The sequence below is a fragment of the Rana temporaria genome, chromosome 11 (assembly GCF_905171775.1).
Source record: "Rana temporaria chromosome 11, aRanTem1.1, whole genome shotgun sequence".
Lineage (NCBI taxonomy): Eukaryota > Metazoa > Chordata > Amphibia > Anura > Ranidae > Rana > Rana temporaria.
In genome coordinates, this window is record NC_053499.1 from 90,563,824 (window position 1) to 90,579,347 (window position 15,524).

The 15,524-nt window shown below is 46.4% G+C and overlaps 1 protein-coding gene across 1 annotated transcript in view; it reads right to left on the minus strand.

The window, feature by feature from the left end:
• Positions 1-274: 274 nt before the first annotated feature.
• The window catches only part of LOC120916886 (latent-transforming growth factor beta-binding protein 3-like), a 2,124,401-nt gene continuing 2,109,151 nt past the window's right edge, over positions 275-15,524 (minus strand). The window contains 2 exon segments of the mRNA XM_040327823.1: positions 275-933; positions 14,920-14,931. Coding sequence (XP_040183757.1) covers positions 814-933; positions 14,920-14,931 — 132 coding nt within the window. The 3' untranslated portion in view covers positions 275-813.

Below are 15,524 nucleotides of genomic sequence, written 5' to 3' on the forward strand. Positions count from 1 at the left end.
GACTGTGAGGTGGGGAAAGCCTTCATTGCTTATTTGTGGTCTGCAGTGACAGCTCCCTGGCAGATGGCTCAGGTGGGTTCAAACTAGTATCTGAACACACTTAAGCTTATCCCTACTGCTAATTCTGCAAACAATACACTTCCTATCTTGGGAGTGGCTACACGCACTCACTCCACTGTATCTATGGAAGGAGCCATGATTGTCACCCAGACTGGACATTAAACATGTCTGCCTTTGTCAATTTCCATTACCTGTGGGGTGATGAACATAGTAGTTTACAAAAGGAAGAGAACTTCATTTTTATTTTAGCTCACAGGAAGTGACAAGAACACTGCATTTCTGGCAAGACCAATGGATATTTCTGTACTTACTGAAAATGCATTAATGAAAAGGCATACCTTTTAGGCTTCCTAGGCAACTGAACACCTTTACTCTTTGTGTAATCATATAACCCTATTAAATTTCTATGGCTACAGTTAGAACCTTGAGTTCTCACATTTGTAATAATATACACAGACACTAACTAAATGTAAATGTAGGTCTGAATTCTATAAATATGCATGTCTATACATAAACAATCTGCATATGCATACTGAACCACACATACACAGTGGTTCCTATTTTGCAGAAGTATTTGGATTTGAATATATAAAACATTACGCTTTAGGGCTGTACATGTGGGTCATGTACAAATTCCTTTTTTTTTATAAATAAGCATATTGACTTGAATAATAAAGAAGCAGTGCCCTGCTGTAGAAAACTTTTTTTGCAGGCATTTTTCACTTATAGTTCTTGACCACTGTAGTCACCGGGTCATCTTTTCCTCTGAGGTATGCAGATGTGTGGGTGTCGAGATCTTGTATATCCTAGTTTACACACACATCGAAACGATCCAATTGTGTTTAAACATCTGCTGTTTTTACAAGAGATCCCCTAGGATTCTCTGTCTGCACTCATCCAGATCTGTAAATATAAAAATAAGTTAATAGCACTGGCTTTATCCTGCAGCAGTGTAGGATATTAAAGGGGTTGTAAAGGTTTACAATTTTTTTTAAATAACAAACATACCATACTTACCTTCACTGTGCAGTTCGTTTTGCCACAGAGTGCCCCGATCCTAGTCTTCTGGGGGTCCCTAGTTGGCGGCTGTCTTGGCTCCTCCCCGCAAGAGCTAACCCCCTCTGGCGAGGCACTTTCCCAAGGGGGTTAGCTTGCGGGCACGCTCCCGTGCCATACAATCGGTGTCCATAGACGCCAATTGTATGTCTCAGCCCCGCCCCACAAGGCCACGTCGTTGGATGTGATTGACAGCAGCGGGAGCCAATGGCTGCGCTGCTATCAATCATCCAATGAAGAGCAGACAAGAGCTGGGGGAAAGCAACGCAGGATTGTGCCCACAGAGATTCGGGGCTCAGGTAAGTAAAACGGGGGCTGGGGGGGTGCAAGGTGTTTTTTTTACCTTAATGCATTGGATGCATTAAGGTGAAAAAACATGAAGCTTTACAACCCCTTTGACCGGTTAACGCCCGCCGCATGTACATATACGTCCACAGAATGGCACGTACAGGCATATGGGCGTACATGTACGTCCCCGCCTTTCCGCGGGTCGGGGGTCCGATCGGGACCCCCCCGGTACATGCGGCGGTCGGTAACCCGCGGGGAGCGATCCGGGACGAGGGCACGGCTATTCGTTTCTAGCCGCCCCCTCGCGATCGCTCCCTGGAGCTGAAGAACGGGGAGAGCCGTATGTAAACACGGCTTCCCCGTGCTTCACTGTGGCGGCTGCATCGATCGAGTGATCCCTTTTATAGGGAGACTCGATCGATGACGTCGGACCTACAGCCACACCCCCCTACAGTTGTAAACACACACTAGGTGAACCCTAACTCCTTCAGCGCCCCCTGTGGTTAACTCCCAAACTGCAACTGTCATTTTCACAATAAACAATGCAATTTAAATGCATTTTTTGCTGTGAAAATGACAATGGTCCCAAAAATGTGTCAAAATTGTCCGAAGTGTCCGCCATAGTGTCGCAGTCACGAAGAAAATCGCTGATCGCCGCCATTAGTAGTAAAAAAATAATAATAATAAAACTATGCCCTATTTTGTAAACGCTATAAATTTTGCGCAAACCAATTGATAAACGCTTATTGCGATTTTTTTTACCAAAAATAGGTAGAAGAATACGTATCGGCCTAAACTGAGGGAAAAAAAATGTTATATATGTTTTTGGGGGATATTTATTATAGCAAAAAGTAAAAAATATAGATTTTTTTTCAAAATTGTCGCTATATTTTTGTTTATAGCGCAAAAAATAAAAACCGCAGAGATGATCAAATACCACCAAAAGAAAGCTCTATTTGTGGGAAAAACAGGACGCCAATTTTGTTTGGGAGCCACGTCACACGACCGCGCAATTGTCTGTTAAAGCGACGCAGTGCAGAATCGCAAAACCTGGCCTGGGCATTTAGCTGCCTAAAGGTCCAGGACTTAAGTGGTTAATGTATAACTTAATGGCAACTAAGTTTAGTTTTGGATAGTGTACAAAGGGATGAGAAGGCTTGTCAGTTTTTATTGCTGTCTGTTTCCCCCATTTTGGAGACCCCCCCCCTCGATTTGTCCTGTTTACTGTTATTAAAAGTGAAAAAAAATAAAACCTCAAATTTTGGGTTGTCCCCAGAAAAGTAATAGTTGGGAAATCTTCAAATGGGTATAGTAGATCTGGTGACCTGGGGGTCCCCAAGGAATTTCTTTAATTTGCAGGGATTTCCTCTCACTTCCTGCTTGGCTATGGGCAGGAAGGGAGGGGAAATCTCAGCAATGAGCACACAGATGGTGAAAAGAAATAATAATCTGACAGGGGTTATAACCCTTCCTTGCTCTATCCAAAAGGGAAAATAATATTTTTTGCTTATAGTTCTAGTCTTTAAATGTTTTATTATGTACCTTACCCAAAAACCCTTTGAACCTCTTAATATTTTGAAGACGACGGTGTAAATTTCTGTATGGTTTATGAACACACACAAGCAAAAAAAAGTGGTCAGAATATGTTGCTGACATGAAGTGAGCTTGTCTATGTATTCCTACTCATAACATTATGTTATTTAATACACAAGTGCTTAACAAAAAATGTGCTGCGTGATAGAACTGTTCACTATTGCCTATGCTAGTGTAGCACTACCCCCACAGGAGCAGCTGCTTGATTTGGGTCTTCTGTTGCCATTCCAGCCTTGTTTGAGGCCTCAACCTAGATAAATGTGGCACTCCAAAGTGGATTAAAACAAAACTTCTTTATTCATTACATCCAGATAAAATGACAAGAAACACACACAGTTCCAGGGCAGCCAGTAAATGTGTTTCACACTTCAGTGCCTATTCTTTACTGAGAATTCCATCAATGTTCACCCATTTAAGACAGCGAGCTGTCAGGTGAAACTCATTGATGGATGACACAGCTCCCTAATGATTTACTCATAAGGTCAATAATCATAAAATCATAGTATAAACATTTATGGAAAAAGTATTCAATGAACACATTTTTTTGTTAAAGAAATAAGTTAAAAACGTGGAATTAAATAAACATATAATAAAGAAGAAAGAATAAAATGAGGGCGGAAGAGCTATAAAACCAAACATCTATAATATAAGTGTAAAGCCTTGTACCAGGGCCGGCCCTATGATGGGACCGGGTGGTACCATGGGTACCAGGCAGCACTTTTAGGGGGGCAGCATACTGATGCCCGCCAGCCCGTTCCTCCACCGAAATAAAATTGATGTCCCTTTTTTCCCACAAATAGAGCTTTTTTTGGTGATATTTGATCACCTCTGCGTTTTTTTTTTGTGCTATAAATATATATATTTTTTAACTTTTTGCTATAATAAATATCCCCAAAATTTAGAAAAATAAACTATTTTCTTCAGTTTAGGCCAGGGATTCTCAAACTACGGCCCTCCAGCTGTTGCGGAACTACACTTCCCATGAGGCATTGTAAAGCTCTGACATTCACAGACATGACTAGGCATGATGGGAATTGTAGTTCCTGAACACCTGGAGGGCCGTAGTTTGAAGACCCATGGTTTAGGCCAATATGTATTCTACATATTTTTGATACCAAAAAAAACACAATTAGCGTACATTGATTAGTTTGCGCAAAAGACATTGTGGCCGCCGGCAATTCACAGATCCCTTTATACTCCTGGATACATGTATAGAGCCATGGCAGGTCCTTTTATACGCATATATGCATGTATAGAGCCATGACAGGCCCTCTTTATACATCTATAGAGCCATGACAGGCCCTCGTTATACTCCTTTATACATGTATAGAGCCATGTCAAGTACTCTTTATAGTCCTATATACATTTATAGAGCCATGACAGGTCCTCTTGATATTCCTTTACATGTAAAGAGTAATGACAGGTCCTCTTTATACTCCTTTATACATGTATAGAGCCATGACGGGTCCCCTTTAGTTATCATGATATAAAATAATGAATGTGGGGGCCTTTTGGTTGGCATGATTTTTTTTCTGGGGGGGGGGGGGGGCAGCATTTCATTCTTGGTCCCAGGCAGCACAATGTCTTGGGTCGGCACTGCCCTGTACACACGATTGGTTTGTCCGATGAAAATAGACCGATGGACTGTTTTCATTGGACAAACCGATCATGTGTGGGCCCCATCGGTTTGTTTTTAATCGGTGAAAAAAATAGAACATGTTTTACATTTTTCCTATGAATCAAAAACCAATAGAAAAAAACAATCGTCTGTGTGGAAGTCCATCGGTCAAAAATCTACGCATGCTCAGAATCAAGTCAACGCATGCTCGGAAGCATTGAACTTCATTTTTCTCAGCACGTTGTAGTGTTTTATGTCACCGCGTTTTGGCCGGATTTGGTCGGATTTTTGACTGATGGTGTGTAGGCAAGACTGATGAAAGTCAGCTTCATCGGATATCCAACGAAAAAATCCATTGGATTAGATTCCATCAGATATACGATCGTGTGTACGAGGCTTAAATCTACAAATATGCACACATAATATATGTCATCCTCAAAAAGAAATAATTTCTTTATCTTATATCATGGGACACAGAGCACTATAGTAATTACTATATGGGTTAATACGCCCACCTTCAGGTGATAAACACTGGCATAAGCAAGACAGGAAGTCCCCTCCCTATATGACCTCTCCCATACAGGGAGTGCCTCAGTTTTTTCCCAGTGTCTAAGGCAGTGATGGCAAACCTTGGCACCCCAGATCTTTTGGAACTACATTTCCCATGATGCCCATGCACTCTGCAGTGTAGTTGAGCACCATGGGAAATGTAGTTCCAAAACACCTGGGGTGCCAAGGTTCGCCATCACTGGTCTAAGATATTGGTCACGGTTAATACTTTGCTAAAAAGTGCTCCATAGATGGCCTAGTCAGGGTCAGAGAGCTATGCTATCAGATCCATTCAAAAAGTCTATAAACAAAGACAAAAGTGTGTGTGTGTGGGGGGGGGGGGGTGGTGACTGACCATGGCCGAGTCCGGACGCTGATTCCTGTGCTCCCGACACACTGCCTATTCATCGCACCCTAAGGTCATCTGACAGATGCCCAGAAGGAGGAGGTCCCAGAGCATCCCGCGGTACTGTACAAATCGGCGGTAATCAACCAATATTTTGTCTCACTTGGCTCCAGAGACTTCGGACTTCGTGGAGAAGGCCACAGCCAACATGGCACCAGTGCCTCCTACAACCAGCCATGCAGCTCCAGAGCCGCTCTCCTCCATGATCCTGTCTCACTGCTCCATCCGCGGCTTCAGTGAGAGGCTGTTTCCCAATCCCCTTACCATGCCTGAGCCTGTCTCCCTCATCTGCTGATGCTGAAGACAGGCACAATACAGCAGATATAATCCCATTAGAAGCTCTTAGACAGATTCAGCACAGCTTGTCCACTCTTCCTACCAGACAGGAGCTGGATAACTGGGCTCAACATATTGAATCTTCCCTCAAGAGAGAGGTGGAGGATCTCCGGGCTCAAGTCACCCATACTGATAATAGGGTCACTCACTGCTATTGACTCCAATCAGGAGACCGCATTACTGCATTAGAAACCAGTGTCCCATCACAGATCCCAACTCCTCCAGCTCTGGCTAAGGTCGGAAGCTATCGAGAACAGGAGCAGGAGGAATAACATTAGGATCCGGGGTTTACCTGAGGCTACTGCTCCTGGGGACCTTGCTGCGACAATTACTTCCATTTTTAATACCTACCTCGGCAGAGCACCGACGGCAGAATTGGAGCTTGATAGAGTTCACAGAGTGGCACTGGGCATGTCCCCTGCTAATGGCCGCCCAAAGGGGTGTTTTATGTCATGTTCATTACTACAAAGTGAAGGAACTGATCCTACAGAAGGCATGGCACAGGGGTCCCATTGATTTTAATGGTGCTTCTATTCATCTCCTGCCAGATCTGTCCCGTGCTACCCTAGGGATGCACAGAGCAGTTAGACCCCTTCCTAACTGTCATCCGTGAATCTTATACCTGGGGCTTCCTATTTCATGTGCAAGTGAAGAAGGAAAATTGCCAGTTCACCTTGCGGTCCCCGAACCAACTCGCTGAGCTTTTTTTTTGTTTTTGGGTTCTGATTCGATCACAGTCCCCAACTGTCTGGATGTCCTTTTTGAGGATCCTACCCCTCAGATGTCAAATCCTTTGCCCCAAAGGCGCAGACGGTCCCGTTCCAGTAGTGCTGCTTCTGTACTGTCCCGCACCCATCCTTCTGATCTGGAACTGTGCCAACCTTCATGCGCCCAGTGAGTTTCCCAAATTACCTTCCACAGTTTCGCCAACAGTCCTGTCCTCCTCTGACATGCCATTCTGCCTCTGCTGGTTCGCCTTAGCTATGTTTAACCTCACAGGCCAGGGTATCCTGAGCAACAGTGACATTTGTTTAGCTGTAGCTACAAGCAAGCTTTACCCGACAACCAGCCTCCTGGGACAGAACTGTAGTCCTTGCCCGGTTCCTCTTCCAGCAGGACTGCATATAAGGTTATTCCCCCTATACCCCACCCCCTCTGGCTGTATGGCCTGTTTATGGATGTTTAGGGGCCACACCAGGTTCCCTATTCACTGGGGTCTCATTTGGGATACTAAAACATTATTCTGATGTGTTTCTTAGCCCTGTTTTCTTATTTGTTTCCCTGCTATGGCCGTCATTGCGCTGTCCCCTGCATTCAATATGACAACCGTAAACACCTTTCCTCTTGGACGGTTGGTGCTCCGGTGTTGGAGCTCAGGCCTGTCCCAAAATTTCTGTGCCGCCAGTTTCTTTCATGTTCCTTACCTTTACTTTTGCAGCTCTAGGCTCAATTCGGTTCACTCTGTTTAAGGTTCCTGTGACTTATTGTTAAATTAACCATGGTCTGGGGTGACCCATGTGTGTTGTCGGGCTTGTAAGGCTGTCTAGAGTTCCCCCATTATATCAATGCATTTTAAGGCTTGCTAGAGTTCCCCCATAATATTAATGCTTGTAGAGATGTATCCTTTAACCCAGAACTGTTAGGATTAATTACACAGAAGCTAGAAGACAGCCTTGTAGTATGTTATTATGTATGTGCAGAGAACAATAACAAGATAAGGCATGCGGTAGAACAATGTTTAGTTGGTTACACAGAAAATAGATTGCTATGTTTTCATGCTCTCAGAGCAGATGGTTACACGTTGTATAATTGTGACGTACTGTATTACTTGTATAAATTGATTACTTCACCATGATTGGCTGAACCAAGGGCGTTCTTTTTCTTGTATGTTTTAGATAAGTGCAGTGCGCACAGGAAATAAAAGTCTAGTCTTTTGATTCACCATATCGCTGTGTGTGTGTTTTGACTTGCCGATGCATCAGAGAGTCTCCATACATCCAGAAGTCCTAAAGTCCAGTTGAACCACCAACCTCACAGGGCTCACAGCGGTCAACACTTCACCCCACATAGGCCCGCTCTCTACCTGCGCTTCAGGTGGAGACCTCCTCATACTACATTTGAGTTTACCAGAATTAACTGGCACTCATTGTTGTGAATTTGTGCTACCACTCTTGAGGGAGTTCTCCCGACAGATGGTCTAATTCTCTGGTACCAGAAGTTTTATTGATAAGAATAACTGCATTGTATTGGTCATTCTTGCATATATGTATATATATATATATATATATATATATATATATATATATATATATATATATATATTGTAATAGTGAGGGTCCCGGTCACCATAAAAACGCAGCAAAAACGGACACAGAGTCTGCATGTCAGTGGACTGCAGAACTTCACAGCATAACTTTAAGGCCCCATGCACACGAGAAGCAAATGCAAACTCATCTAAACACAAGTTTTCAAACGCAAAAACCGGCGTTTAAAACGCCCGTTTTTGCCGCGAATTTTGCGGCGTTTTACCGCGATTTACCGCGTTTTACCACGTTTGCGTTTATAAGCATTTGGTTAAGAAACATCATAAGACCCTTCCTAAGCTCAAAAAACAATATTATTTAACCATTTCAGCTATTTTGTGAGACCAGAGCAGCTGAGAGAGCAGCAGTGTACGTGTATTTAGCGTGTCACTTGCCACGTCACCTGGCCACGTCACCTGCCATGTCACCTGGCCACATCACCTGCCACGTCACCTGGCCACGTCACCTGCCACAAGTTGTGGATTGTCCACTGGCCACGTCACCTGCCACATCAACTGGCCACGTCACCTGCCACAAGTTGTGGATTGTCCACTGGCCACGTCACCTGGCCACGTCACCTGCCATGTCACCTGGCCACGTCACCTGCCACGTCACCTGGCCACGTCACCTGCCACAAGTTGTGGATTGTCCACTGGCCACGTCACCTGCCACATCAACTGGCCACGTCACCTGCCAAGTTGTGAATTGTCCACTTGCCACATCACCTGGCCACGCCACCTGACACATGTTGTGGATTGTCCACTGGCCACGTCACCTGGCTATGTCACCTGCCACGTCACCTGGCCATGTTACCTGGCCACGTCACCTGCCACAAGTTGTGGATTGTCCACTGGCCACACCACCTGCCACGTCACCTGCCATGTCACCTGGCCACGTCACCTGCCACAAGTTGTGGATTGTCCACTTGCCATGTCACCTGGCCACGTCACCTGGCCACATCACCTGCCACGTCACCTGGCCACGTCACCTGCCACAAGTTGTGGATTGTCCACTGGCCACGTCACCTGCCACATCAACTGGCCACGTCACCTGCCAAGTTGTGAATTGTCCACTTGCCACATCACCTGGCCACGCCACCTGCCACAAGCTGTGGATTGTCCACTGGCCACGTCACCTGGCTATGTCACCTGCCACGTCACCTGGCCACGTCACCTGCCACAAGTTGTGGATTGTCCACTGGCCACGTCAACTGGCCACGTCACCTGCCACAAGTTGTGGATTGTCCACTGGCCACGTCACCTGGCCACGTCACCTGCCACATCACCTGCCTCAAGTTGTGTATTGTCCACTTGCCACGTCATCTGCCATGTCACCTGGCCACCCCACCTGCCACAAGTTGTGGATTGTCCACTGGCCACGTCACCTGCCGCAAGTTGTGGATTGTCCACTTGCCATGTCACCTGGCCACGTCACCTGCCACATCACCTGGCCACGTCACCTGCCACAAGTTGTGGATTGTCCACTGGCCACGTCACCTGCCACGTCAACTGGCCACCTCACCTGCCACAAGTTGTGGATTGTCCACTGGCCACGTCACCTGCCATGTCACCTGGCCACGTCACCTGCCACGTCACCTGGCCACGTCACCTGCCACAAGTTGTGGATTGTCCACTGGCCACGTCACCTGGCCACATCACCTGCCATGTCACCTGGCCACATCACCTGCCACGTCACCTGGCCACGTCACCTGCCACAAGTTGTGGATTGTCAACTGGCCACGTCACCTGCCACAAGTTGTGGATTGTCCACTGGCCACGTCACCTGCCACATCAACTGGCCACGTCACCTGCCAAGTTGTGAATTGTCCACTTGCCACGTCACCTGGCCACGCCACCTGCCACAAGTTGTGGATTGTCCACTGGCCCCGCCACCTGCCACGTCACCTGCCATGTCACCTGGCCACATCACCTGCCACAAGTTGTGGATTGTCCACTTGCCACGTCACCTGGCCACGCCACCTGCCACAAGTTGTGGATTGTCCACTGGCCACGCCACCTGCCACGTCACCTGCCATGTCACCTGGCCACGTCACCTGCCACAAGTTGTGGATTGTCCACTTGCCATGTCACCTGGCCACGTCACCTGCCACGTCACCTGGCCACATCACCTGCCACGTCACCTGGCCACGTCACCTGCCACAAGTTGTGGATTGTCCACTGGCCACGTCACCTGCCACATCAACTGGCCACGTCACCTGCCAAGTTGTGAATTGTCCACTTGCCACGTCACCTGGCCACGCCACCTGCCACAAGTTGTGGATTGTCCACTGGCCACGTCACCTGGCCACGTCACCTACAACAAGTTGTGGATTGTCCACTTGCCACGTCACCTGCCTCAAGTTGTGTATTGTCCACTTGCCACGTCATCTGCCATGTCACCTGGCCACCCCACCTGCCACAAGTTGTGGATTGTCCACTGGCCACGTCACCTGCCGCAAGTTGTGGATTGTCCACTTGCCATGTCACCTGGCCACGTCACCTGCCACATCACCTGGCCACGTCACCTGCCACAAGTTGTGGATTGTCCACTGGCCACGTCACCTGCCACGTCAACTGGCCACGTCACCTACCACAAGTTGTGGATTGTCCACTGGCCACGTCACCAAGCCACGTCAACCTGCCATGTCACCTGGCCACGTTACCTGCCACAAGTTGTGGATTGTCCACTTGCCATGTCACCTGGCTACGTCACCTGCCACGTCACCTGGCCACATCACCTGCCACGTCACCTGGCCACGTCACCTACCACAAGTTGTGGATTGTACACTTGCCACGTCACCTGGCCATGTTACCTGCCACAAGTTGTGGATTGTCCACTGGCCACGTGACCTGGCCACGTCACCTGCCACATCACCTGGCCACGTCACCTACAACAAGTTGTGGGTTGTCCACTTGCCACGTCACCTGGCCATGTCACCTGCCACAAGTTGTGGATTGTCCACTGGCCACGTCACCTGCCACAAGTTGTGGATTGTCCACAATGCAATGCAAGCAATTACATTTTTTATGTTTTTTTTATGGTTTTTCATCATTTGCCATCATTTTTGAGATTTCTAATGTAAAAAAATAGGTCACCTTTAAAAACGCCTATAAACGAAATCGCGGCAAAACGCCGGTACCGCGTTTTGCCGCGATTTGCCGCGATTTGCGTCTAAAACGCTAAAGCTGAAAGCGTCTGAACCCAAAATTTTGGGTTTGGAAAAACGGCCCTAAACCCAACTGCTTTTAAACGCCAAAAAACGTGATTGTGTGCATGGACACATAAGATAACATTAAATGTGTTCAGGGGCAGTTGAAAAAAATGCCCAAATGCCTCTGAACTCGAGTTTAGCAGCGTCTCGTGTGCATGGGGCCTAAAACGGAGAAAACTGTTTTGGCAGCTTTCTCCGGGTTTTGCTAAGTTTGAATGGGGCTGTGTGATTTGGAGATCCTGCAGAGACTTGGGCGGGATGGGATCTCCGGCCCTGTGTCCAGGTCTTGGGAATAGCCAGCAGGTTGGGTGCTCAGGTGAAAACAGCCAATATAATCAGGTACTGGTGAGAACAGAGTGGAGAGGAAGGTGGAGTGTGTGCAGCTGGCTGTTGCTGCAAGGCAGACCTGTGTGTGGGGAGCTGTCTGTCTACCCTGCAAGACTACATCCCTTGTGTGGGGGGGACTTTGTGCCGAAGGACTGAGAGGCTAGTAGACCTGGGGTGGCTAGTGAGTCCAAGAAGGGGCGGAAGGAAGTCCTGAAGTCGGGGAGACAATAGACTGGAGAATCCTGTTGAGGCCAGGAGTGGTCCAAGGTTTAACAGGTACAGCCAGGCTGAAGTAAGCCTAGGAGCCATGAAGCTTGGCATTTTGTGTTTTGTGAACTGTATTGGAGAAGAACCCCTGCGTGGGAATCCTATGAATGGACTTTTTTTTATTTTGTTTCCTTTTAATAAAAATGGGCTGCCATGCCCTTAAATCTTACAACTGGCTGCTGTGGACTATCTAAATTGCATTTACCACTTAAGCTAAACCCCCAATGTTTACAATATATATATATATATATATATATATATATATATATATATATATATATATATATATATATATATATATATATATATATATATATATATATATATATATATATATATATATATAGCCAGATTCACAAAGACTTACGACGGCGTATCAGTAGATACGCCGTCGTAAGTCCGAATCCATGCAGTCGTATCTTAAAGCGTATGCTCAAACTGAGATACGCTTGTCTGTTGCTAAGATATGACCGGCGTAAGTCTCCTACGCCGTCGTATCTTAGCTGCATATTTACGCTGGCCGCTAGGGGCGTGTACGTCGATTTACACCGAGAATATGTAAATGACCTAGATACGCCTATTCACGAACGTACGCACGCCCGTCGCAGTAAGCTACGCCTTTTACGTAGGTCGTTTTTCAGGCATAAAGATAAACCACCAAAAAGATGGCGCAGCCCATGCATGGTATGGACGTCGGAAGTGCCGTCGAATTTTACGTCGTTTACGTAAGTCGTACGTTAATGGGGCTGGGCGTAGGTTACGTTCACGTCACAGGCATTGAGCCCAGCGTATCTTAGGGAGTAAATACGACGTGCTATTGAGCATGCGCGCGCATCCGCCGTACGCTCGGCGCTTCATTTACATGTATGATAATGAATCGTGAATTCATTACCATACAACACGCCCCCTACCTGCCTATTTTGAATTAGGCGGGGTTACACCGGGCCATTTGCGCTACGCCGACGTAACTTAGGAGGCAAGTGCTTTGTGAATACAGTACTTGCCTCACTATCTTACGTCGGCGTAGTGCAAATGGGATGCGCTACGCTACGACCTAAAGATAGGCAGCTCTACCTGAATCTGGCTAATAGTGTTTTGGAAACATATAACGTTTTTGCAAAGGAAAATAGAAAATCGTAGACGGATCTCATAGTCCTAGGTGGCTATTAAGGGAAACTTAAATTTAAAGGTGTATACACAAAATAGATTGACACGTTGTTCCGATATCTCCGTTTTCTTTTGCTTATCTTTCTATCGCATAGAGGTAAAAGTATAATCTCGTATAGAGGTATAAGAATATTGTTGGTGCCTGGTAAGTGCCCAGAGTGTGAGTGGACTGTTGGTTTGCTATTACAGTAATCAAACATATTTTAGAGTATAAGAACATTATTAACCACTTGCCGCCCGCCAATGACAGATTGACGTCGGCAAAGTGGTTGTAGAATCCTGACTGGACGTCATATGACGTCCTCAGGATTCAGAGCCGCTGCGCGCCCCCGGGGGCGCGCATCACGGCGATCGTTGTTGCGGGGTGTCAGTCTGACACCCCGCAACACCGATCTCGGTAAAGAGTCTCTCACGGAGACTCTTTACCACGTGATCAGCCGTGTCCAACCACGGCTGATCACGGTGTAAACAGGAAGAGCCGTCGATGGCTCTTCCTCACTCTCGTCTGACAGACGCGAGTAGAGGAGAGTCGATCGGCGGCTCTCCTGACAGGGGGGGTTTGCGCTGATTGTTTATCAGCGCAGCCCCCCCTCGGATCGCCACATGGACCACCAGGGATGCCCACCAGGGAAGGGCAAAACAAAAAAAAATGGGAAAAAAAAGTCAAAAAAAAAAAAAAAAAGTCTGGGGGGAAAAAAAAAAGATGCCAATCAGTGCCCACAAATGGGCACTGACTGGCAACAAGTAAATCAGTGCCGCCCCACAGTGTCCATCAGTGCCGCCCCACAGTGTCCATCAGTGCCACCCCACAGTGCCCATCAGTGCCACCCCACAGTGCCCATCAGTGCCGCCCATGAGTGCCCATCAGTGCCGCCCATGAGTGCCCATCAGTGCCGCCCATGAGTGCCCATCAGTGCCGCCCATGAGTGCCCATCAGTGCCGCCTATGTGTGCCCATGAGTGCCACCTATGTGTGCCCATCAATGCCGCATACCAGCGCCGCCAATCAGTGCCACCTCATCTGTGCCCGTCAGTACTACCTCGTCGATGTCCATCAGTGCCATCTCATCTGTGCCCATCAGTGCCACCATATCAGTGCCCGTAATTGAAAGAGAAAACTTATTTACAAAAAAATTACAGAAAAAAATAAAAAACATTTTTTTTCAAAATTTTCGGTCTTTTTTTAGTTGTTGCGCAAAAAAAAAAATCGCAGAGGTGATCAAATACCACCAAAAGAAAGCTCTATTTGTGGGTAAAAAAGGACGCCAATTTTGTTTGGGTACAGTGTAGCATGACCGCGCAATTGCCATTCAAAGTGCGACAGTGCTGAAAGCTGAAAATTGGCTTGGGCGGGAAGGTACGTAAGTGCCCTGTATGGAAGTGGTTAATGTCTCATAGATGTTCTGAATGTGTTGTGGGTGTACATTTGATTTGAAGTGAATGAAGTGAATGAATGTGATTATGTGAGCCTAGGTGTTCTAGAAGTTAATGTGAAAACTTACAAATGCTGACAGTAAGGGTCAATGGACACCCCAGACCAAAAAAAAGACGTGAACCCCACTTCGAACAACAAGTGGCAATGATGACGAATGATTATTGTCATTATTTCTGTTCTCAGTGGCTAATAATTAGTCGGTGTCTGGAGTCCATTGGCTAATACAAAAATAAAGCATTTCAACATTTTTCTAATGCTACGTGTGAGTGAAGAGGCAGAGAGGCTCCTCCACAGAAGCCCCCACCCTCGGGTTTCTCTGTGACGAAATGGCCCCTCCTTTCGCACTTGTGAGGGAAAAGAGGAGTTTTTCCTCTGGGAACAAATGAAAAATATTCTGTGTGACCGGGTTGGTTGAGCATGCCAGAATATTAAAGGAACTTGTGCACTTATTATTTGTATTGTTTATATTGCTAGGTAAACATTCTATATTTATGTAGCGTTCCGGTTTTATATATATATATATATATCTTTATGGAAAGAGATGGGTTGGAAATGGCAGAACACTGACTTGAACACGCTAGGGTCAGAGCAGATGGGAGAAGAAGAATGCCAAGTTTAAACCACAGCCCAGTAGAATCCCCCCCTCCAATAAAAATAATTGGCAGGATGCCAAACAGGTATATCTCTTATCAGGAAGTTTATTTTGAAAAACTGATTCTTGCACATTAACAGCCACATATTGGGGTATCTCCATGCAAAATATTGCCATTTGGCCAAAAATCTCGGAGGCCTTTGTAAACATTGCATCTTAAAGGAACATAATACTTTAAATGCTTATTAAGCCTAATCTGTGTATTAGTGAGCGATTGTAGTGATGCTGACACCCTGGGGTAGATTCAGATAGATTAG